The sequence below is a fragment of the Nyctibius grandis genome, chromosome 4 (assembly GCF_013368605.1).
Source record: "Nyctibius grandis isolate bNycGra1 chromosome 4, bNycGra1.pri, whole genome shotgun sequence".
NCBI classification, from domain to species: domain Eukaryota; kingdom Metazoa; phylum Chordata; class Aves; order Nyctibiiformes; family Nyctibiidae; genus Nyctibius; species Nyctibius grandis.
The window spans coordinates 59,804,364-59,830,934 of record NC_090661.1 but is presented as its reverse complement, the minus strand read 5'-3'; the positions used below and the strand labels follow the sequence as shown (position 1 = coordinate 59,830,934).

General features: G+C 42.5%; 1 protein-coding gene across 5 annotated transcripts in view; it reads right to left on the bottom strand.

The window, feature by feature from the left end:
• The window catches only part of EML1 (EMAP like 1), a 137,377-nt gene that overhangs the window by 71,671 nt on the left and 39,135 nt on the right, over window positions 1-26,571 (bottom strand). For 4 of the 5 annotated variants that reach the window (XM_068399832.1, XM_068399833.1, XM_068399836.1 and 1 more), the window contains exon 1: window positions 19,162-19,408. The exons of the other annotated variant lie outside the window; for it this stretch is intronic. In XM_068399832.1, coding sequence (XP_068255933.1) covers window positions 19,162-19,228 — 67 coding nt within the window. In that variant the 5' untranslated portion in view covers window positions 19,229-19,408. Of the gene's footprint in view, window positions 1-19,161; window positions 19,409-26,571 lie in introns of those variants that run through there. 5 annotated transcript variants of the gene reach the window in all.

Sequence of the window (26,571 nt, the reverse complement as noted above, 5' to 3'; positions counted from 1 at the left end):
AAGAAAATCCCTTTATTCCTTACCCTTAAAAAAAAAAAATTTTTTCAAGTTTGTTTCAGGAAACAGAGAAACTTATTTAATCTGAAAAATTAATTAGAGGAGTTGCATTTTAAACCAAATAAAGACAATTTGCATTCTTTTTATTTTTAACTGGATTCCCTAGCATGAGATCATATTCTTATTTTTACCACAGCGGGGTGCATAGTATTGTCACACTCTTCACCCAGCTGCGATGCCGTTCCCAGCACATTACGCAAGTGTGGTCCTGCCGCCCTGGGAGGGCGAAGGGGTGGTACTCCAAGGCTTGCCCCATCCTCCGCAGCATTTGGCAATGCTACAACGACGTGCACGTGGCCTATTTTAAAAGAAATTCAGGTTTTCGTGGGGGAGAAGAGGAAGGAGGAGACAGAGATAATCTATTTTATTAGGCTTCCAAGTTGTCGAAGAAGTTTACAAATACGCTTTGATAACTAATGCAGTATTTATATCTCCCCAAGGCTACACAGAGAGTCCTCAGTAAAAGGGAGAGAGCCTGATCCGCCCTTGGCTGGGAACAAGCCCCAGGCCAAGGTCCAAGCAGAGCCTGGCTCGTGACCGTTCCTCTCCCTCAAGGACTTTCTGGGCCTGATTTCCTTCTGGCGGCAGTCAGTACTTCTCCTGTATGAGTTTCACCTAAGAGATTAGATGGGTGAAGGCTGTGCAGTTCAAATCCTTTCCAAAAGCCATCTCCTAATGGCACTGAGCTGAAGCACTAGTGCCAACAAACCCTGCAGAAAGCCTGGCTGATAAAGCTCGGGTCGCCCCGTGATGACCGAGCATCTGAGCTTCAACCTTTGTGATCAGGTGGAGCCTACCAGCAAAGACAAACCTTTAAGGCTAATATGGCCATGCAGCTTTAGGGCAAAAGTTCTCTTATGCTTTCTTAGCTCTGGATGTGGGTGGACCTTGCACAAGTCAGACCTCTGTATCCAAGTGTACAGACACAAGGCAGGACAAGTACAGCCACTTGAACTAAATTAAATATTTTCAGGGTTCTCACTTGTGAAGCTAGAATTTATTTATTTATTTACTTATCTTTCCCTCTTTGATAATTTTTTTTTCTCTTTCTTTTTTTTTGTAGGCTACAACTTCAGAAGTCAAATTCAAAACTTGCCAGGACACCATTTAACATTACAGTCTTTATTCACAATTCAAACAGGTACATTTTTAAAGCAGTCCTGACACAGATTAGTGGTCTCCAAGTACGTAAAGATTATTTCAGTGATAAGGTTGCCCAAACAGCATCCAGGTATAGTAACTTTCCTCAACACATTACAGAGCAGTGATTTCCATGGGCAGTAAGCCGAGCAACATACTGAACTTGGAAATCGCTAGATTTACAAGAGGTGGGAAAAAGGCTGAAACTGATTGGAAAACATTTCTCCCTACTGCACTGAAGACATAGTTCAGAAAACAATATCTGCTTACAGCACATCAATTTTCTAAGCCAGACAAGGCAAGCAGGAGATGCCTTCTTCAAAATACCCTTCATTTTAGCAGAAGACAGGCAAGAATAAAGTCTAGTACAGAAAAGCTTCAGCATGAAAATAGTTATGTAAAAGACACAATTGTAATAAACAATCTCATGGTAAGACACACAGATCAGAAGGTCATATTCCCAATATTTAACATGACCATTTAGGAAAACCCCCAGAAATCAGGCTCTCTCCATGGCAGAGAATTCTCACCCCCAGAGCTACAGCTTCCCTGGGCCAGTGATCCAACTCCTCACGCTCAATGGTCTTATTTGTAACAAACAGTTTCCAAATGTTGATTCTTTGCCAAAACCAAGAATTTCATATTTGCAAAGTCAAAAGTTTAAGAGAAACGAAAAACGATCTGGTTGATCAGGCATCCCCAGTCACACCCAAGCTAACAAGCAAGAGCTGTAGCAGCGAGTGCCACCAAGGCAAGGGAGTCACAAACCCCAGCAACAATATTCTATCCACACCTCCCTTTTTTTTTTTTTAAATGGAAACAAGACAGCTTCATAAGCACACTGTCATTTAAAACAAACAAACAAAAAACCCACAAGTATTTTACTGAAAAGCACATTTTGAGTAATCATTCACAGTGTGACAGTTCCCACATCTTTATTCATTAAAAAAAAATTCCTAGAAAAATATCATTAATTTTTATATATATGTTTTTACTGCACTGCAAGCACTTCTATGCCTTACTAGCTCTTCTTGCCAGAAAAAGAAAGGCTTTTGAACTGGATATCAAATTTACTGGCTTTATATTTACTGGATTTCAAATTTACATTAAATACATTTACTGGATTTATTGGACTCAGGGAAAGTCTGTCTTGTGAAATGAATGAGGCACAATTCCTATGAAAATTATAGGGGGTGATGAAGTAATTAAAAAATCTTGTAACACATGAATAAAACAGTTGTGTTTGAAGCTTCATTACACAGCCTTATTTCTAACATTTTCTAACTTCCCAGAGCTTAAAAAGAAAAGCTTAATAATTTTCCTAATTTTTCCAGAGATGTTGGAAATTTCTATCTGCTTCCTACTTCATCTACAGAAACAACTACAGCAGAGTAAAGACAAGACCCAAGAAATCTGCACTTCCTTACAAACTCTGCAAGGGACTGTGCTCTCATGGTGCAGGTTCTGGAGGCTTCTGATCTTCAACCTGCTCAGTGTCTGGTGAGACACTGGAACAGGTTGCCCAGAGAAGCTGTGGATGCCCCATCATTCGAAGTGTTCAAGGTCAGGTTGGATGGGGCTTTGAGCAACCTGGTCTAGTGGAAGATATCCCCTGCAACCATCACAGGTAAAATCTACCCAGCCCTACCCCTGCAGCCCTCAGTCAGGGTCTCCTTAGCTGCTCTGTGGGGCTGAGGACTACACAGTCAAGTGGGGCAAGGGCTGAAGGACACAGTTGTGCTGCTGAGACCTGTACATGAAGCCTGATTAATACCAGTGCTATGATAGACTACAGCACACACAGCAGAAACATCATCTGCTATTTTGGCAGCTCACATCTGATTTCTGAAAGACTTGCAGCCTGGCAAACAGAACAGAGCAGCGGTGTGGTGGGAAAAGGGTCCCTTGGCAGCGCTGAGTCCTCCAGAACTCAGCCGGACCTTCTCTCAAGAAATCAAAATGGTGCTAAAAATTTGCAGAGAAAAAAGTATTTAAAAACCCCAGCATGGACCAGGGCCTCCCAACTGCCTCCTGACTGCCCATGGACAAGTCCCTGCAACGCAGGCAGCTGTTGCTGCTACTAAATTTATGGAAGAGCTTGCCCTGTATCTCAAGTCAGTACATGCAGGGATGCAATCACCTCTGCGAGCTGCGTTCGAGAGTCGCAGTCCCAGGGCGTGGGGCGAGTGCCTCCCACCAGTCGTTACTGCAGAGAGCCGGCTGCGCTGCCAGGCCGGGAGCTCAGGGGGCTTCAGCAGGTAGGATCGCATCCCTGTTTGTTGCGGAAAAGAGCTGGGATCCAGTGTGCAGGTGGAAAGTGTGGGATTAGGCTCCCAGCAGGCACACACAATCCAAAGCATGCAGCCAGAAACACAGCAGAAGGAGGGGGGCAGTTGCCACTACCTGAAGCCAGTTCTGCTGCTACCACTACCTTTGATCTGCTGATGATACCCTGCCAAATGGATGTCCCAGAATCCCACAGGAATACTAAATGCCATGTATTTTCTTCTGTCTTGTGCCTATTTCCCCATAATCCATTTTCCTGTGGACTAATTATAAAATTCATACACTATAGCTGCATCAAGGCCCTGCTTCATCTTCCCTCCCTCTGTCCATTCCGTCTCCTCCTTGATACAAACAACAAAACCCATCTTCTCATTCAGATGCTCTTTCCTGCGCCCTCAACAGGATGCAAAGGCAGGAAGGGTAATGCTCAGAATATATAGTGAAGAAAAAAGGTTATTATTCCAGAAAGTTAATTTCAAAGTGAATAAATAAGACACTGCATCTAACTGGAAGCTAATACACACAGTTCTAAGATTATACACATAATATGCTGTATTAAGAACTTCTTACCTAGACAAAGGAGTTATTCAGGAATAGAAATGTGAGTTTCTCCAGCTTCTCTTGGATTATTTCAAATGGATACAACCCGTTTCCACTTTAAAACCTCTGCTTTACACAACTGTTCAGAGGGCTTCATCTTCAGCACAATGTTGCTTAAAGAAAAATGCACAGGAACTTGCATATCATTCATATCTAATGCCTTGCCAACCCACACCTTCTTTTTACTATCTAATTATCACGTGGAAGCCTGTCAAAAGTGTCAAAAGCTTTTTTTTAAGCTGCTACTTTTATCCTAAGGAAAAAAAAAAAGGATGAAACATTCTGAAAGACATACTCACTTTAACAATGCTCATTTGTTTCCCAAGGTTTGTGCCTACAAAAGGTCGGAAGAACCCCCTGGACTTCACTGCACCCTGCACCAGCCACCTTGGGAGGAGCCTTGAAGGACTGAACTTGTTTGACTGCCTCACATTTCCACTCCCACAGCCATAGAAGTGGGAATTCAGCTCATACAGATTGCAACATACAATAGCTGAGGTTTAGTATGCAGCTCTTAACCATAGCTTGCTAAAGGATGGGTAACAGGGACTCATAAGAGAAACAACACATCGATTTTTCCCGGTCGTAACAGGAAAAGGAGGAAAGATTTCACAACTGTGCAAGTCATTGACTTGTCAAGGGAATCATAGAATTGCTGTTTCCAGCACAGAAAGATTTTAAATTTTTATACAGGTCTAACATTTAATTTTAGTATGGCAAATGGTTATGTACGAAGAGAAACTGAATAAATATCTACAACAGTAGAATAAAAGGTACTACAATAAACTGCAAGTAAAAACAGATCATTTACACTACTGTTTAAGATAAATGAAGTTTCTACTAAAAATCTTACTATTACATTTATAGTAATGATAAAGCTTCCACAGTGCACAGAAGTCACGACGAAGACAGTTATTTTTCCTTGGCTTACAAAATGAGGTTTCACTCTTTGGAACACCAGCGACCAGTAAGGAACGATTAAATAACTTTGATCCAGAACCCAGACAAGCTGCCTTGCTCAACTCGGAAACAAATGGTTCAAATTAATTAAATAAACTAAGATCTGAACAACGTTGGTGCCTCTGCAGAGCACCATGGGGCACAGTCCCCTTGTTGGATGGGGTTTGTGCCCTAGACTACAGCTGAAATAGCATCCCATGCTGCTCGGGTCTCTGCAGCAGTTGAACACAGACAGCCTGGTAAATGAAGCAATGGGTGCACAACACTAATTGTTTTAAAATCACTTCCTATATTTTAGCCAATACTAAATCTAGTAATCTTACTTATACTAACCTGTGTAGTGTAGGAAGTGCTCCATGGCACAGCTGGAACACCAAAACAGAACGACCTTCACCCCACAACAGTCAAGATGTTTGAAATAGCACTTTTTTTTCCATGATGTGTGTGTCCTACTTCTAATCCACTCCCTCAAGACACTTCTTTTTAAGGGAGTCAGACTGGAAAAAGTTAGCAATAGCCAGAAGAAGGCAGCCTATATGTATTTTATTCTTTGGGGAAGTCCATGAGCAGTGCTGTGATAGTATCTGAAGAGCCTTGCTAGGAAAGGTGGAGAGGTTCTTCCCATGTTTGCTGTTTGGGATATAGACTGCCACGGATTTTGCAAATGTTTGCTCGCTGAGCTGAATATGGGACTGGCAGACACCATGGAGAAACAGAATTACACAGATTCAAAAGCTCCTGTTACTTCCCCAAATATCTTTCCTCACCTTTTCTGGTACTTGTCAGTGATCCATGGGACATCATCTAAGAAAAGTTGGCTATAACAAAATATCTCCCCCTTGAATCTCATGTTCCACTTCTTAAATGGATTAACCAGTTTCTATTAACACTCTGACAAAAATATATGTGGTTTTCCCCATCATTGATTTTAGCAATTGTTCCAAATTAAAACCAAACCACAAAAGATACAGTTTTTGCAATTCTATAATTTCAGGGTCTTTACTAAAAATCAGCCGTTTGACTTATTCTTGTGTTAAAATACCTACATGCTGGAAAGAAAGAAAATGTCAAAAGCACAAACTTTATTATCTTTCTCCCTGCCCCCAGAGTGGCTTCAGCCAGGCAGCAGCTACTTCAAAGTTTCACACTGCACATGCCTAGAGACTTAAACTAAGAGAAGCAACTGCCAAATTCAGGAGGCAGTAAAAGGCTTAGATTTAGAGGGCTCCCCGAGGCTAAATATTTTTTTAAATTAAAAACTCAAAAATAAAAACTAGAAAGGAGGAAAAACCCTGAAGTTACACCCTCCTGGAACAATACGCACACAAATCTCTCATAACCTTCTGAGTCACAGCTACCAGGGTTAATGACCCAGCATCGGCCAAATGGTTTCTGGGCTTTGCAAAATCCTACAGAGCCTTGCAGGAATCACTGGAGCTGCTTTAGACTTACTTCAACTTTTTGGAAGTGAAGAAGGTGAACAAACAGGACACAACTGCTCTCTCCACTGCAAGGCTCTTAATCCAGGCCTTCCTACACAGGACCACTCAAGATGACTGCTAGCTCCTGCAAGAGTATTTTTGTATAAATTCCTCAATGCACAGAGATCTTGTGGATCTTCCTCTTCCCCTTGCAATGAGTCTGCTGTAATCAAGAGAAATGCTTCAGTCACAGCCAGTCAGTCTTGATTCTGAGAACAGAGCAGCAGCATCACACCAATAATGTTCATTACTGATTAATTCTGGTTTTAGGGTATGCCTTTTCCTGCAAAGTTGTGGACTAATCTGATCAGCATGCCCTTGAAACCAATATGTTCCCAAGAAAGACAATATAAGAAAGAAGAGATCAATGTTCTTTTGATAGAAATTTTACTTCTCTCTCAAAAGTACAAAAGAAAATTCTACGAAATACATAGTTACAGAATTTTAAAGTACAAGAAAAAAAGTAGATGATATGCAATTAAGAATTAAAATTTCTGTGTACAAAAATAATGTGAGTACACCTGTGTGCCTGGGGCTAACTATGATATTTTTTTGAATCAAATGTGATGTCATATTCTGCAAAGAACATAAGAAGAATTACAAAAAATATTGAGATTCATAGCTTCCAGGGAGAAAAAGAAAAACCAACAAAACACACAGACACACAAGAAAGCAACCACAAAAGCTAAACATTCCCCAAAGAAATGCAGGGACCTCAATGGTAAAAAAAATTATGTTAGTCCACTCTGCTTTGAATGGGTAACTGGATTGAAAATTAAATTTATGATGCATATGTAATTTTCCACCTCTGTGAACTTTTAATTCAGTTATAATTCATATTTTTAGCAGGCAAAAAGTACTTTTCGTCTTTATCACTCTTATAGTGGCTGCCTGCCTCTCCCTTGTACTGCATTACACATTGTTTTAAAACTTTGCCTACCACCACTATGCCTGGCACAATACAGAAAAAAGCGGATCACTTTTACCTGCTACAATACAAACCAGATGGGTATCACTTCTCACTTGGATTAGTTTATTGATGCCGTGCAACACATGGTGCCACAAGCAGCTGCAATGACAAAAGCAAGGGTCCAGTTCCACAGACACAATGGCCAATCTAGAAGTCCCCAGTCTGCCTGCAGCACCCACTGCTCCTATAATTTATCTTCTGCTGCCTCTGGAAGCTGATTTAATTCTCTAACCTGGCAGAAAACTAACCCAACAAAAGCAAAACCAAAGTACCACACACAAACACTGTGTAGATTCTTTTTTCCTGTTGGGCTAGCATGTTAAATTAACCCTGACAAATTAGTCTGTCAAGTGTTGAGTGGGTAAAACCACAGAGGGAAGGGGAAGCCGGACCTTCCTCCCAAGCAGCAACGTGGTGTACGTTAGTTTATCTGCCCGAGCTATTGTAGCCTCAAATGGGAACGGATGGCTGGGGGCAAGAGGGCATGAGGTTTGCCCCCAAGACCAGAATCCACTTAACCTGAGTCTCCTGAATTTTATACCACTATCTTCCAGCTCCCACAGCTCTCTGGTTTGTCAACCTTTACTCCTAAGCAACCTTATACATCCTCTTATCCCGTAACATCTGAAGGACCAAGCCTGTCATCCTTAACATCCCTTATTCAGTCTCCCCGTCTCTCCATCTATGTTACATTGTATTCTTTCATTTAATTGAAAAAATTGAAACATTATCACATAGTGTTACTCATCTTCAAAGTTAGTAGTTAGAAGGATTTTATTACATCAATATGAATCAGAAACAAAGTAAATTTTATGAAAAGTAGCAGATAAAAGGAGAAAGGATTCTTTCAATTTAGCTTTGCTCTGGGGAAAACCAAACCAAACCAAACCAAACCAAACCACAAAAAAAAAAAAAAAAAAAAAAAAGAGGAAAAAAAAAGTGGTACATTGCCCTGGTATTGACAACTCCTGTTTAAACAAATTTTAGAAATAAGCATACCAATCACCCAGGGGTATGTCTTCATGTAAGAGGTAAGGATCCCAGCAAGAGTATCCTACCTAGGAATGACAGCTACAGAATGGAATCTCTCAAATAACTTACACATGAGACAATGCTGGAATAAACCACACTACTCTGTTCACTGCTGTAAAGCTTCACCTTAATGCCTTACAACCATGAACTCCATAAAAAATGAGTAGATACAGATATATTGCTCTTGGGAGACCATATGAACAAACGTATTTTCCAACGTCCATGTATTTTAGGTATAAAGCATTCGCTTAACACAACAGCAAACATTTTACAATTCCATAGCTGAACATGTAAGCCCACGACTCCGTTTCTTAACTGTTTCCAAAAACCAAAACAAAGCATCCAGGTCATAAAAGAAAGCCGAAACACAGTTCAGACAACTAATGATTTAATCCAGCTATAAATTTGTTGAAAGGCTACTGGTGCGATAGTCAAACATTTTTTTCAGACCTGTGCAGTTAACATGCTTATTCTAAGTCTTTCAGATAACAGAATGTCAAATGTAGCAAAAACAACCTAAGCCAAACCCACCATACAGTAATCAATCATACTGGGAGGGGGGGAATCCCATAACCAAAAACCTTACTATTTGTAACCTTTTTATTTCGCTTTAAAAACAGAGGTAGAAACACCGAGCTATTAAATAATGAAAAGACCAGGTAAACTGCTACGCCCATATCCTCCCCCCCACCCGCCCTGTCACCTTTAAAAGGACTGGGCTTTAGACCTTTCAATAAAGCACAATGTTGTAAATGTAAAGCTTTCATTTTAGTTCTGTCTGATCCATTAAACTTTGCTCAAAAGAAGTCAAGAGTTTTTAATTTTCAGTTCTGAACATGATCAGTGTCCATAATGAGCTTTTTGATAAACAAACCATTAATAAATCTTCGGACCTACGGAAGTGCTCGAGCCCAACACAAGTCCTATCATCCCTTGTTCACGATACTAAGAATCTCTTTGCAAAAAAAACCAGAGTGGAAAAACAAGTAAGCAATGGTTGGTAGCGTACCAACCATTTTCCTTCCCAAATTATAAGGGATGATGGTAAGAGACTAGAGACTGGGAGACAACATCTCTCAAAGCAGACGACAGCACAACTGCCCCAGCTCTAGCTGCCACAGAGCACTGCCCACTGTTGGAACAAGTCCAGAGGAGGGCCACGAAGATGATCAGAGGGCTGGAGCACCTCTCCTATGAAGAGAGGCTGAGAGAGTTGGCGCTGTTCAGCCTGGAGAAGAGAAGGCTCTGGGGAGACCTTATAGCAGCCTTCCAGTACCTGAAGGGGGCCTACAGGAAAGCTGGAGAGAGACTTTTTACAAGGGCAAGTAGTGACAGGATGAGGGGGAAAAGTTTTAAACTGAAAGAGGGTAGATTTAGATTAGAGATTAGGAAGAAATTCTTTACTGTGAGGGAGGTGAGACACTGGAACAGGTTGCCCAGAGAAGCTGTGGATGCCCCCTCCCTGGCAGTGTTCAAGGCCAGGCTGGATGAGGCTTTGAGCAACCTGGTCTAGTGGAAGGTGCCCCTGCCTGTGGCAGGGGGGTTGGAACTAGATGATCTTTAAGGTCCCTTCTGACCCAAACCATTCTATGATTCCTATGATTTCTATGAACTGTGATACCCACCGGCTCCCTGTACATGCTTTAGTTTGGAGGGTGCTCATGCAGCATGCTCATGCAGTGATCATCAGCACTCACCCCTCTTTGGGTCGTATCACGGACAAGTCTTGGAAGTGCACCCCAGTAGCGCACTAGGAGCGCCCAAGTGCTGATGTGTGTTTGGCACACGGCATCAGACTAGAGCTAGTCCATGGTAAATCCAGAGACGTACGGATACCCGAGTCCTCACCATGGACTGTTTTGCTTTACACATTTTTTCCTCTTGTCTCACATTTCCTGCTAATGTAGACATAGTGCTATAATACAGCATCTCGGAGCAAGTGCATCTTACCTATACCTCTTTTAAAGTATTCCTGCCCTTCAGCTGCAAACCCTGCAGCACACCATTTGAGAAAAGGTTTATCGGTATGCCACTGGTAGCTGACCCAGCCTACACATCTGCCAGACCACACACCAAAACCCCAAATTTTAAAAATGGGTCTTTTCTCTCTTCTCAGTAGAGAAAGGCCTTGAGCCTTGCAAAACATATAAATGCTTAACTTAAAAGTTGTATGTATAAAATCTTATGTCCCAAAGGATCCCTAATTAGTTCATTAAGACATTCGAACACAGAGGAAATTACTTATTTCCAAACTGAAATACCGCCACCACAGGGATCTCTCACACACACACGCTGTCTAGCATAAAAGGGAGAAAAAGAAAAAACCTACCCTCACACCTCCCTCCGTGCATGGCATTACACAGAGCTAGCTAAATTACAGTGGTGTACATTCTTTACTATGAGAGCCAAAATTTCTAAAAATCCTCATTTTCTTAGACTCAACTGGAGCTTGCCAGGAGTGTTTTCAGAGTTTGAAATTGCAGTGCTACTGAAGCCCACAGCCAAACTCCTATCGGCTGCATAGTTCCAGCATTACACAGAATCACAGAATCACAAAATGTTAGGGATTGGAAGGGACCTCGAAAGATCATCTTGTCCAACGCCCCTGCCGGAGCAGGAGTACCCCAAATCTGGGGTAATTATTCTGTCTCTTACCCCAAATCACATCAGTAACTGTTTACTATGTTACACTGAGCTATTTTAAATAAGCTTTATATCCATGCCTCATCTAATCCATGGACATGAACTCCTTAAATTCAATTTTAAAATTCATTTCAAAATTCAATTTTTAGGTTCACAGTTAGGAACCTAAAAAAGATGGCCTGATTTTTCAGATCACTTGAGCACAGTCCTGGCTGTCACTGCCCTATTATTTTGGCCTATATTTGGAAGACGTAAAGCGAAAAGGCAGAAGTGCAGACACTGGCTCGAATAAAGACTGGCCCGAGTCTCAGGATATGCTAATGCCTGTCAGGTTTTTATCAGTTTAGATAAAGACCCTGTTGCCCGCTGTGGCCCAGACAGCCTCCCCAGACCACCCATCTAGCTGCAGTCCTTGCTCACCTCCAAGAAGCCATCCTCCATGAGCACGCAATTCATCGGACATTGAGCAGTAGGACCATGTCATGTAACACATTAAGCCTGACGTGCTTACTTCAGGGTCAGGAGGAGGACCCACCTGCCAGACCCTGCATGTTGTTTAAAGCAGTATCTCCATCGGGGAGATGGAACGATGCTTCCTAGGCAGCAACAGTCTGTGTAAAACAGTTTGGGAAATGCTGGACAAGGAAGGGGAAAGGAAGCAACAGAGAGGTAATTGGTTTTAGTAAACATAAAAAAAATACGAAATATAAATACGAAACTGTCTGTCTGTCAGCATCTTTCCCAGGTTCCAGCTTGATTATTTTTTTTTTCCCCAAGGGAAATAATAAAAAAAAAGCTGCTCCTAATGCTGCTGACTTCAGGGTAGAAAAACCCTCCACAGCCTCAGGGCAATTCTAGACACCACTGCCCAGTCATCCCCATTTGGGTGTAATGGAGCTGCAGTGGGAAATCTCAAAAGCTGTTTCTGTTTGTTGTGTTTTTCAGCACAGTTGTAAGAAAAAAAAAAATCTATTTTCATTAAATACAAGGTTCTTTACAAAGTTTTTGTTGAAAAATATTTGCCTTTACTAGCTTGAAACAACAACTGTTTCTCTATCTTTTCTATTTATATATTGAAATGTGCTCATCTATTCTGTATCTTAGGAACCTCACATTTTAAAGCTTAGCTTAGGCTTCCATTCACACACAATTCTCAGATAACTACAAGCCAGTCGCAATGTTTCATATATTGAAGTTATACTCAAAACCAGAAAATATTTATTCTTTCCTGTTTGCAGGAAACTTACACAAGTTTTCAATCAAATACAGGGTCTGTGCTATTAAGAAATGCAAACTGCTTCTATCACAATTAGGTGTTTCTTTCAGATTTTAAATCCAAAAAGGCAATTAGCTTCTACATTCCGCAATATCTAAAAACACTGCTAGAGACCTCCAATACTAGTTTTCAAACGAGTATATTATATTTATTCAATAATCCGTCATTTCAAAGCAAGACAAGAAAATGATGGACCATGTCAGATTTTACTCTTTGGAAGTAATGGAGTGTGGACAATCTCACTTAATTACTTTCCAAAGAATTAATTTAGTGAAATCATGTTAACATATCATTATCCCTACCCCATCTTCCTAAAAAACCTCAGGGAGCTACTTCCACATTTTAATTATGTAATGGACGAACACTTTAAATTGTGTTGCACGGAAGAAGAGCACTCTCTCGAAGCTTTCACAACTCCTTATGGCTCCCCAATTAGTGTCATTTGCGAACAGCAAGCACCCCACAAAAAACATAGTCATTATACCATTTCACACAACTTTCCTACTTATTCTCTCACATCTTCCTCAAGATTTTAATGATCAAAAGACAGGTTCTTCATTACAGCTTCATAAAATCTCTCTTGACAAAACAACTGCAGCATCAACTTTAAAATCTTCATCTTAAATTTCTAAGGAAAGGAGAAACAGGAGGAAAGTCAGGATAAAACCTATTAAAATGTATGTCACTGACTGGCGTACTCCCTCACTGCCTCCTCACATATTCACTTTTTAATAATGTACTTCTCATATAATTTTAATCCTTATTTGAATTGTTTGCATGTGGTTTAAGTTTCAATAAAAGAATCTGAGTGTTTCTATTCTTAATTAGAACTTAATACACATATTTTATCAGCTCTGTAAAGTACTATTAAATTTTTAAAAAACTCCTTGAAGATCAGATAAAGCATGTTTTTCTGCTGAGAGCCCAATGCTTTAATTTGCAATTCTGTATGTTGTTTTATTCATGATAAAATACTTGATACTTGTAGGTTCTCTCCATACTACCAACAATGACACAAATTCTCTATTGAGGTTCAGCTATCACCGAAGGATTTTCTCATGACTGGTCTACATTTTCATTTGTTTTTAAAAGCTTGCTACAGTTAATGTTATCCATGACTAAAACAAGCTTTAATAATTCATGATTTGGAAATACAAGGCTAATTAAAGGGCAACAAACTCATTTGACTTAAATAGTGTCTTATTAAAAATGATAATTTGAGCTTTAATAGGCTAACAACATATATTGTGAAAGAGTCCATTACAGAAAGTTATTTTTATTTCATAGTGTACTGATTTATTCTTCATTCAATTACTGCACACACAAAAAATTGTGTTTCTGTATGTCACCCCTCTCCTTTATTCCAGGATAGAAGAAAATAAGATCTAGAAACAAGTTGATCAAAAAAAATCTACTAATATTCTATATAGTTCCAAAATGTGTGAAACAGACACTTAATGTAGAGTCCAGTCCAGCATTACATTTAAGAGTTTGATTGTAAGAGCCAGAACAAATCTCAATGAAAGAAAAAACAAAAAAAATGTTGTCCAAGAAATTCTGGGTAATAAAATCTTGTATCGTCCTACAAAACTGACAGAAGCTTCATGTAGGGTATCTCTGCCACTCCCGAGTTCAAAACATGCTGCTGTCCTGGAGAGACCAGGTCTAGAGATGAAACATGAGAAAGCCTGGTTTGTCCGTCTGTCTCTGTTGTCATAGGCTTTTGAGAAAAACAGCAAACGTGAGTAATGCTATTAACATATTTGCAACATCTTTTTGAACATGCTTGCAACATCTTTTCATACACACAGTGCATGAATCTGCCTAGTAAGAACAAAATTAAATCCAATTTCTCTTTGCATTATTCCCAGGAAGTGATCTCAGTAAAACAAATTACAGTCTTTTCCAAACCTTGACAGATTTGAACTAGTGACCTGAAAGCTCTAAGGCTCAACTGACCATTGTTCCTTCCCTAATCCATACTACATTGTGCAATTTTGGTCCAGTTGTAGGAAGAAGGTAACTGGCTGCACTTCGGAAGGTTAGGGAGAGGAAGTGTGAGAGTCAAATGGGATAGAAGAGCCAAGTGCCAGAATAATACTGTCCATAAAGGTTTCCTGTTTGTGGTGTTCACTTCCTCACTGACAGGGCATCCCTCCACTTGTAGATACATGAGTCAGAGAGAAAATGTACATATATTTGATTTATTTTCAGGAATGGTGGATAATTACAGAAGCAGAAGATTCAAAATGGAAATAAACTGACCAAAACTAGTACATGAACTGATTCACACAATTTACTTTTCGTGACTTAAAAGAAATGGTGACTGACAGTTATCAAAACTATTACCTGTCAAAAATCTTAATAATACGATTTAGTGATTCTGGGGGAGGGAGAGAGCAAAAAGGAACTGTTACTTTTTATGAGGTTTTTTTATTATTATGCCTTTTTTTTCATAAACATTAGTATAGTTGGTATCATTTCAAAATTTTCTCAAACTCTAAGTTTTTCTACTAGCAATTATACTTCAGGTAATCAGTTAAACAGAACTGTAATTAATATTATGGAATCCCTTGCCAAAGAAATCAATTTCATTAAGAAAGAATTTGTTTTACACTTTTTTTTACTGATTTACCTAGATACACTAAATTTGAAGTTTCTGTCAAACAAGGCATCCGTGGTTGCAGAAATGGCCATTTGACGGCTACAATTTTCCCACTAGCCAAGTGAAGGATATTAAAACGATGCTACATGCTGCAGATGAATCAAGCACAAATTCTCACTGCCTTCTCTAAGTCCACACAGGCATCTTGCAGAGCACAGGAATCACAGATTTCACCCTTTACATTCTCATGCCTAATAATCCTGCCCACAGCCATTAGCGTGGTGAAGGCCATGTTCATTAGGTCATCGTTATGGCTATAAACGGATAGGGAATTGTGGTCAGAGGACCCATGAACCTCTGCCCACACCCTACATGCCTCCCCAACCTGCCTATAATCACTACTGATCACTCTTGCAGCTCAATAAATCAGCTGGAAGTGAGATGAGCACTGTCTAATTCCAGTATGTGCCTTGTTCTGTAGAGTTTCATGTCCAGCACAGTTCTCTCCATCAGTTTTTAAGCAGATGCTAAAAACCTCAACACTATCTTACCTTGTCAGTATTCTACCACTTTTACCTTCAGCTTAAATAACACATCACTAACACCCTGACCAACTGTAGATAAACATAATGGCTTTCTAGCTAAGAACTACATAAAAGTTACGTCAATACCAAGGAGGGTATCCATAACCAGGCACAGTTAATATTATCCAAGCTTTATTTTTCAACATGCAAAATAAGCCAACAGTGCTCCTCATTACCTAGAAAGTGAGATGTAAGTTGAGAACTGTCCTTAGACAGGCATTAAGAGGAGTTATTTTAGTGTCTTTCTTAAAAATAAACAAACAAACAGAAAAGGCACAGCAACTAGCAAAACACCTTGTCCATCTGAAGAGACTGTCCTCTGAAAATCAAGAGGGAGACTTCCAACTAATGCAATAAACGTCTCCAAAGTAGGTATGTACTTTCCTCTGAGTTTACAACTGAAGAAACTAAGTCAACAAGAGTGAAATAATTTGCCTAAAATCACACTGCAAGTTTGTATTTCTTGCTTTGATGCTATCTCAGACTGACACTTGCGTTCATTAAAACATTTCTCAAATGCCAACCCTACCCTTACTGTTCTGTAAAATAGAGTTAAAGAAAGTAAGTGTCTTTGAACTAGCTGTGCTAAATATTTGCCCTAGATTTTAGACATGCAGTTCAAAACGAACAGATTTTCCTCACCTCTTTCTTCTCTCCCTTCCTTCTTATTTTACCCTATTTTTTACGCATTGCAAGCCATAAAAATACGTTACGAAACAGTCATGCAGACTAGATCTGCATATGAGTAAAGAAGGGGAAGGAAAAAAAAAAAAAGACCCAAATTCTTCTCCTGAACCAGAGCCCTTTCTAGAGAGAAAGGGAGGCTTGGGGTAAGTTTGCCCTCATATTGCTCCTTTCCTCTCTGACCACATCCTCCATCAGCCAAGATCCTGCTCCCTCACCCCCATCACAACCTCCTGCCCACCACTGCTCCCTTCCTCCCCCATCCCCTCTGCAGCTGCCACCCACCCCGAGCAGGGAGAAGGGACGGGGAAGTGGAAGAAGCTGCAGCCATCCTTGGGCCCTGGCTAGAGCTCGTTTGCTGCCCTGCAGGTGACCCACAGTTATTGTGACAATAGCACAGGCTTTGTATCCTGACCTTTCCAAACACAATACGGACAGGCTGTCTCTTTATCATTTCTTCAGTTCGAGACAATCAGAAAATTCCATCATGTCTTTACTTGTAGAACTAAAATTAATCCTTTCTTCTATGTTCAGAACAGAAAACCTTACAGCATACAGCGATGATCACTTTGAGTGCTTACCAGCCATTTCTGTATTTCACTCTACCCTATACCAAAATCACATTTTCCTTCACATCTCCACCACTTGCTTGCTCTGTTTGGTTCTTCTTTATGCCTGCCCCACTCCCAACTTCACATTGTCTTTCATACTCCCCATTATACTTGCAAGAGCTTTCCACTTCCCTGTAAAACAATTTTCTTTTCCTCTTTCAACCTCAAAACCCTCACTGGCATCCTCCATCTGTATTTTTCTCCTCATGGGTCATGTGTGTCTGTGTGAAATATCTGATCACCTCAAGGCAGTACTCAAAGGCCTGATTCTCTTGTTCTTCCTCATCTCATCTGATATAGTCTCACTGAAGGCTAACTCATAAAAGGCAAGGCTTCTGAATTCAACCACTTTCTTTTATAAATACAGAATAATACAAGTCTACAACAGCCCTTGAGCTCACTGTCTACGATGAGATGACAGCTAGGAAATGATCTCATCAGTAGCACATTCTAGAACATAATACTTAAGGATTAACTAAGATTTTAAAACCTATACACAGCATAAATACATACAGCTTATTTCCATCATGTATAATAGGTGCTCAGAGTTACAAAATCAACATGAGCAACAGCTCTCAGAAATAAGCTACTCCGCTTATCCAAACTATTCAGAAAGTGCTGCTACTCCTACTGCTCCCACACGCGTGCTACTGTCACGAACGCTGTAAAAGCAAAGATCAGGGATTTTGGTACGAAGACAGCTTGCTTACAAACGGGTTAGAGTATAAACTTTGAAATACATTGCTGTATGTTTTCTTTTTTAAAAAATACTTACAATGAAATATTTATTAAGTTTAGGCAAAACAGGCATCTGCTATTAGTGTACGACCCCCGCACGTAGTCATAGTTTTCTCTCCAGAAGAGCTCTGAGGATACAGCATCACCACACAACACATAGCCCACACACACGACTCACCATGCCCTGAAAAACCGCTCCCGCTATCTCAAGGTCCACACGTTATTAGAGTTTTCTGTTAACCTGTCCCTTTCTTGCACCACATCACACAGAAAATCATGTAAAATTTATCACCTTCATTTCTTCCAAGAGAAGAGGCAGCTATGTTTGATGCAGTTGGTGTCGTGAAGCAATTTAATATGAACCTGACTCCAGCTGTTCAGACAGCAGTAGCAAGCCAGACCACTACTACAATCTGGAGGAATAAGAGATCCACAAATCAATTTTCAATGAAATATGAGATTATGAATGCTTGCAATTTTACTGCTAGAAAGCAGTAACTAGATGCAAAACAAGGTATTTTGAGCTTAAAGTTTACCACGAAGAGCCCTTTGTAACATTTCAGATACCAGATTTATTTCCCCCCAACACCAGCAAACACCAGCTAGCTGAATAATCCCAAATACTATGCAGGCCAATCTCCAAACACCTCCTCTGAGGATACTGGCAGTTCCTCACCTCCTTCTTCCTTTTTTACGACCTGTCACTGCAGCCCAGCAGCTCCCCTGTCACGCCGCCACTGAGGTGACGCCACCACCCCACTAACCCCTGCCTTAAAAAAATAAAAGGCAGCAAGAAAAATCAATAGCTACAGGCCAACTACCTTAACTCCACACAGGCGTGTGACACCTAAAAACTGTCCATGGCTGGTACGGAGAGCCGCGGGGTGGGCTCTGCGGGGAGGGAGCGGAGCGGGGCGCGGGCAGAGGGGCGGAAGGACACCTGCCCCACCGCACCGCGCAGCACCGCGCAGCCGGGACGGCTCTCGCCTCAGGGTCACATACGTGCGCGCACAGTTCGGCCGTATACATATATACACACATACATACATACATACATATGTACGTTGGCATAGGCGCAGCGGAGACACGCAGCGGTGGGAGATCGCTTGGGCTACCGGATCTGCCCCTGAGGCACAGACACACGTACACATGATACATACATACGTATACACACACGCACACATGTCGATACGTATTCCCGGGACGGAGGTGCAGAAGTTCCTCACGGAGGCACCCCGGCGCCGAGGGCTGGCGGGCTTCCCGCCGTATAACGGGGGAGGCTGAGGGGGTGAAGTTTCCTCCCTCCTGCTCCTCTTCTCCCCGAGTTACGCTGCGGAGCCGGCGGCCCTGGGCGGCGGAGACGCCGCCGGCAGCCCCAGGCAGGCCCGCTCCCGGCGCTGCCTTCCCTGCGCCGGCCTCCGTCTCCGCCCCGCCGGGGCGCCGGGACCCCACTGCTCCCCGGGGGCGGCCGCAGGAGGCGGCCCCCGCCCTTACCGTTGCAGAACTGGAGCAGCGAGGAGGTGTCGTAGAGGCTGCTGTAGCTGGAGAAGCCGTCCTCCATCCTGCCGCTGCACTCCCGGCCTCCCCTCGGCTTGTCCCGGCGGCCGCCCGCTGCCTCCTCGCCCACACGCTGAGGAGCAGAGGAGCGGAGGCGGCTGGGGCCGCGGCGGCCTGCTGCCTGCCTCACTCAGTTGCCATGGCAACCCATTCACTCCGCCGCGGCTGGGGCGGCGGCCGCTCCGCTCCGCTCCGCCGCTGAGGCGAGGGGGGAGACCCACGGGGCGGGGCGGGGCGGGGCGCCGGCGCGGCGGCGGGGGCGGGCAGTGGGGGCTCTCCCCTCACCGGCCACGGGGCTGCCTTCCTCGGCTCACCCTGCGGCTCCCCGGCGGGCGGCGCAGCCTCCGCCCCGCGGCTCGCAGGCGGAGGGGAGATCCCGGCGCCGCGGCGGCGGCGGAGCCCTGTCAGAACACGGCCGGCGGGATCTCGCGGGAAGGGAGCGGGCGGGCGCGGGCGGCGGCAGGGCCGGGGAGCGCAGAGGTGAGGCCCGGGCGCCGCTGGCCCGAGCGGCCAGAGGCGGGGGGACGCCGGGGCGGCAGGCGGGCGAGGAGCCGCGTCTTTCGGCAGGCGCGGTGCCAGCGAGGCCATTTCTCCTCAGCGGCGCCGCAGAGCCCCCGCGCCGGGCCCGGCCGCCCCAGCGCCGCCGAAGCCCGGCCCTCGGCTGACAGAGGGGCGAGCCGCGGTTCGCCGTGCCGCGGCGAGGGGCCCTGCCTGCCCGCGGGACCCGGCGGGACGGGCTGCCCTCACCGGGGCGAGGTGGGGCAGAGCCACCTCCCGGCCCTGCAGAGGGAAGCACCCGCCGGGCCAAGGCAGAAGTACGGCCCCGCAAAGAGCTGCAGATCGGAGCGCCGCTGAATTCACGGCAGGAGCTTTGCAGTGGCTGCTGGGGCAGCCGGGGAGCGCCGTGAACAGGCTTCGCATCCCTCCCTGCTGCAGGAACACTCTGCTTATTGCTGGTTTGTCGGGAGCTCCGCTGGCTTCTTCCACCGAAGCAACAGACTGCGTGTAATTGCACCTTGTGTCCTCCGCTGATGTCAGTGGCGATTCAACTGGCTACCGGATAGAGTTGTCAAGATAATGTTGTAATTGATACTCTCTTACAATAACAAAAAAAAAGAGATATATGCAGAAATTTGTTATGCCATTTTGTACAGTTTTGACCAGTTTGAAGAATATTTTACACTTTTTCAGTATAGGATACTAACATAAATTTAGCTGGTTTTAATAGAATCGTAGAATCGTTTTGGTTGGAAAGGACCATTAAGATCATCAAGTCCAACCGTTAGCCTAACATTGCCAAGTCCACCACTAAAGCATGTCCCTAAGCACCACATCTACACATCCTTTAAATACCTCCAGGGAGGGTGACTCCACCACTTCCCTGGGCAGCCTGTTCCAATGCTTGATAACCCTTTCAGTGAAGAAATTTTTCCTGATATCCAATATAAACCTCTCCTGATGCAACTTGAGGCCATTTCCTCTCGTCCTATCACTTGTTACCTGGGAGAAGAGACCAACACCCACCTCACTACAACCTCCTTTCAGGTAGCTATAGACAGCAATAAAGTCCCCCCTGAGCCTCCTTTTCTATCTAGGTATGTTTTTAATGTCCATTCATGGTGAGATGAGGGTAGTGGTACAAAACTGGTGGCTAGTCATATTGTAAAATTATGTTGTACCTTATGGGCATCAATTCCTGTGCTAGGGATGTTGAAGTGTCCAGTGACTGAAAGGTATTTTTATTTCAAGCTCCTCAAGGGACACAAGAAAAATAGTGCATTGCATATCATCTTAATAGATGCATTGCACCTTTCATCTTGAAAAATGCCAAAGCACTTAACAAGGCGTGTCTTCAGGTCTCAGTCCTTTCAGGAGCTTTTTGCAAGGCAATTCCATCATGTGGCTCCATTTACAGGCATTGGTTCAGTATATACGAGTCTTTTCACCAACCACTAAACCGCGGTACTGCTAACATAAAAATATGCTATAAAATTGGGCAAAGAAATCAGTTCCATATTAAAGCGGAGTGAAAAGTGCTCCCTCCTGAATTGCCAGTGCCAATATCGGTAGAGTTGAAGTCATCTCCAACACAAGTACTTATCCAGCCTGACGGTGCTTAACTTGTATCTGACAAAAACAACTGCATTTTATAGCTGTGGGCTATAAAATAACTGAAATTTGTGGTGGTTTAATTACATCAAAACCCCCAAAAGCATGGAAGAGAAAATTACTTCCAAAATAGTAAAGACAATAGATTTTCTTAATGTTTTAAATGAGCCATGATTCTCTCTCATCTTAAAAAGTAACATAGAGCCCTTAGGTTTTCTCATGACCTTTTTATTCATAAGCCATCAAACTTTTCAAAGATGCTATATTGTTCTCAAAAATTTTATACACAGAAACACATATATACATGGGATTTTTGGCAGACAATTTACAATAATAGAAAAATGAAGCTCATTTTAAATACAAATTTTAATTAAGAATTTCCTTCATTTTAAAACATTATTGCTGTGATTAGGTTATTCTTTTTGAGGTTGAGAAGTGGTTTAATATGCTAATTTTCCACCAGCTAGTTTCATCACAAGTAGCGTGCTCGCCATAAGATGTCAATGTTAGCTTAACCTATACCTCCTTCAGATGTGCACGTTTTGGCAAATAAATCTGTGAAGTCTATGCTATCCAGAAGTATGACGTCTGTAGTAAAAAATGTGTTGTCAGTGAGAGTGCTACAAAGATAAGAGAAGTAAATGCCCAGTAACTTTTATGACATCTGACACGGAAGAAAGGACAAAAAAGGGCAGTGCAGCTCCATTTGGAGAGCAGAAATTAAAAGTCACTTAGAAACTCCAATCTAAACTGATCTGAACGCGGCATCGTTAAAGGAAGATTCAACATCTAAAACCTTACAATAGATTACCCACCAAAATTAGATGTGAAGGTGTCAGTGAAGCCTATCAGCTCACCGCGCTGCAAATCAGCTCAGTGATGTGACAGAAAACGATCTCGGCTCCAGTCTCTAGATGCTGTTATGATGCCATTGTATTCTAAGGGCAGGGGTTAGAAAAGGCAAACAGTTTCGTAATTTAATTGCAATGATTTCGAGACCTGTTACAATCTTATTACACTAAACTACACCACAAGGCACAAAATGAAAAAGACATTCTGTCTGGCTGCGGGAAAAATGGGACAAGGGATCAGAAGGATGCACTAGTGTGTCTCTGGGAATTCTGCTGGTGTGATGAAACAATGGCAACACTCCTTTTTATTGCCCATTTTTCTGTAAACTATAGCTTTAATCATTTGTACAGATCAACGCTAGTGCGTTGGAAAATGTGAAATCATACAGATGGGCATGTGGCATCGTGAGCGATACAGTGGGACTGATGTATCTGGAGGGGATTTCGTGCTGTATGTTTGTGCATACTTACTGCTGGCAGTGTCAGAAGATGTTACATTTTTGAAAGTTTAATTTTGTAACTAATGATTTAAGTTTCATTTGTATTGAGTAGTGTAAACCAAATGACTATTTGCTCAGTGAAAACAAAAGAGCTTTTACCCATCCCTAGCTGAACTTTCAGGAGCTAATATTCCAATTTTAGGACACAGAAGCCTTGCTTTCACTCCCTGTTGACAGTCTATCATCAAATAATTTTGATGTTTTATGTATTCCTGTTCCTTTTTAAAATCTATTTCTTTTACATTACTAATAAATACAAAAAGTACCCTGCAGCAGGTTCATATCAGAAGTATTGTAGTTTGTAACTCTCAATGCTATAGAATTGTATGGCAGTATAATATGGTGTTATACCTAACAGTACTCTCAAGTCAAGAGCGAGCTGTCCCAGTCACCATGTCAATATAAAACCAAGAAATCTGAGTTACAGTATCCTCTTAAAATCCACTAAAATAGCAGACACTAATTATATAAATCTTATCCCTGTACTGTTTATATTTGGTGATAAAGTTGAGAGAAAAAACCCAGTACAAGCACGTTTCTCCTGGCTGGTAGAGAAGGGCTTTTGAAGACCCTTCTGGGTCATTTCTGTGTCTCTGTCATTTGACAGCGTCAGGCTGTTTTCACCATTTGGAGATAGCTTGGACAGTCGACCCTTCCTACCTGACACCTGGGTCTGTGCTGAATGCCATCGCCTTCAGCGGGCTTGTTTGGGGAATGAGATGATGGCACTTGGTAAGGGAAGGACGTTGGGATTTGGAAGTCAGTGGCAAAGCCTGCTGTGCAGAGCTGCTGATGGCGTCAGGTGTAGTGGGCCCTTCTTTTCAGAGTTGGCAGGAGGTGAAGGCTTGGTTCACCACAGAGGCTGGAAGGTTCTTCTTTCAGGTCAGTGCAACACATGTCTCCTGAGCAGATCGGGAAAGCTTGGATGGCCACTGCACACACTGAATGTATTTTGTAACTAGAGAAACCTTCATCGGGAAAAGCATCTAGCACCATCAGCAGATGTGCTGGTTTCGCTAAAATTTATCAGTGGATATAATTATAGCATCTATTTTACCGTGACTAACTTTTGAAGAGCCCCTCAAGCTCTTTAGCAATCATTTGACAGGTCACATTTACTGCAGCGTGATCAAAGGGAGCTGAGCTCAGATCTGTAGCTCACTGTGTTTCCATTTAAGACGTAAGAGTCCATTTCACCATTTACAGTCTCACTTAATGCAGCAGTCAGTCTCTGCTTGAGCCTGGAAGGTTTTAAACTGCATGTTTGTTCATTTTGCTTTTCCTCTGTGAGTCAGAGGTTTCATCCATTAAAAAACTGAAGTGCTGCAACACTTGGTGCCTGGCCCCAGACTACAATCCAAAACACAAGGCACCACACGTGTGCTGCTCCCTGAATAATCCATCACTCATTCAAAACAGAAGAAATGGGCACCTCTTCCAGCCATTCATCATGGGCACTGGGAGTTAGGCAGTGTGAAAGCTGGCATCAGAACACAGACCTCATTTCACTGGCACAGTGCTCTGCCTCAATGATGGAGGACGTGGTGCTTCAATGGGAGCCAGGCAGCCAGCACTGGGCAGCTGCGATGCCCTGCAGCAGCAGCAGCAGCAGGAGCAGCAGGCTACGCACCATGGGAGCCCCGGGGAAGGAAGAGCCAGTGTCTGGGTTTTGGGCACTTTCAGGATGAGATCAGCATTTAGCAGAGGGGGGCTCTGGGGTTAAGTTTTGGATTTAAGCAGCAGCAGAGATTGTTTGGGTTTTTTAAGAGAATTTCGTGCAGTGAATAAATTGTCTTCATTCTTTAGAAGTGGCTTTTCCTCATCGATAGACTATCTCCAGGTATTAGAGTGGGGTTCTCTGTCAGGGTCCTAACACAGGCTCAAATAAGGATTTCCTCTCCTACTGTGGTACAGGAAAGGAAGAAGCGCCTTGCCGCCCAGTCTCCTTTATGAAAACACTTCAACCGCTGGAATAATTGTTCATTCTAAATAGCAGGACTCCAGCGTTTCAGCCACAGCAGGGGTCTTCATGAATGTCACTACAAAGCACGCTTCATGCATGTGGGAAAGATGGGGTATAAGGGGAGGATCACCATTATGCCAGCACAGTCTGAGTGCATTAAAAATACAGTATAACAAATGTGGGATGAAACCGTCAAAGGTATGCATGTTTTACAACCCAAATTAAAATATGTTGCAATATGTCTGTATTCATCATGTTGTTTCAAGTGACATATATTGGAATTGTGGAATTTTCCTTATAATTAGTAAGAATATTCTTAATCATACTGCCCAGGAAAAAAAAATATTGCTTTGCAGATTGATTAATTTGTAAATATGAAGAGAAGGCTTTGAAGATGAAAAGAATAATGCTTTGCACATCTCTGACTCTTCCCATTCAAAGATGGGAGGTTGCTCAGCAAACAGTGGTGCTTTCAGACTTGCACCACCTTTTTGAACTAAATGCTGTCTTTATTTTACTTATTTGGAAAATGAGAGGGAAAACATGACACAGCCAAAGTCATGCCGGGAAGTCACTGACAGAATCAAACCAGAATAACTACCAGTTGAGTGCACTAACCATTAGACTACCCTGCCTACAAACACTGAAGGTATTACTTGTACGGTTTATTATGAAATGCTTTCAAGCATGGTGCCTGCAGTAGAAACACCCTTATTTTTGTAAGGTCCCCTAAGAAGTTGGGTTCAATGCACTTCAGTGTATGTGATGGCCAACTGCAGACTTGTTACACCCACAGATAGAACATTATGATACTAAACTGAGGAGAAGCAAAATACGCTACAGATGATACACACGAATACAACTCCTTTTCCACCTTCTATGCAATCTGTGCTGATGGGAACAGCATTTCTGAGATATTAATACTCTGAGAGATTGATGTGAGGAGGCACAATGATGGATGACAATTGCAGGAAGAAATGATGCGTCCGCTCTTCAAAATTACTCCTTAAAAGTTTTCATTTCTAGCTCAGCTCTGCAACCCTGTTTTTGGTGGCTTCAGTCCTAAATGGAGACTGAAAGCTTCCCGTAGCAGAGCTCTTTGAGATCTATGTGTTCAGGGGCATGAATCCTGCCTCCTGGTAGAGCTGCTTCTCTGGTTTCCCCTACAATAGCTTTGGCACAGGTTCACCAGTTCACCAGCCAGGTCACAGGAGGGTCTTCCCTACGGTCTGTATCACTCCCCACAGGGAACACCCTCCCAGCAGAAGGAGCTTTCCTGCACCCACTGAAACCTTGGGGATGCCAGGCATGTAGCTATTGAGAAATGCTTTCAGCGAATGTGAAAAAGGGATGCTTTTGTGTGGCTAGCACTACGTAGACACTCCTTCTGCACAGGGCTGAGATCACTCTTTTTTTTTTTTAGTTTTAATGTTATGATTATAAAGATGTTACTATGACCATAGATATTTCAGAGGTCTATTTTATGCATATATTTAAGATATATTTTGTTAGAATTTAATCTCTGGTTTATTCAAAGTCACAACAATATAAATCTGTGCCTTCTGGATTATATGACAGAAGAATAAGACTAAAGCAAACTATAATGTAGATATATTTTTTTAAATGGTACTTATATAACAACAAGGCAAACTGGTCATTTAAGATGCACACAAAAATTGCCATTTTTTTAACAAAGTGGTACTAAAATAGTCATTCTGATCAATTTTTAGAATGAGCATTTTAATTTGACTGTAACAATTTACAAGAATGTGTAAAACCCAGAAGCAGAAAACAGGATCTATGTCCAAAGGATACATGTCAGCTACACTGTGAGAGAGAAGCCTCTCTCCTCTGCAAACAGATACCCACAGCACCTGTGAACAGAGGGAAGTGTCTCAGCACTATTTCTTACATTCCCCGGTCA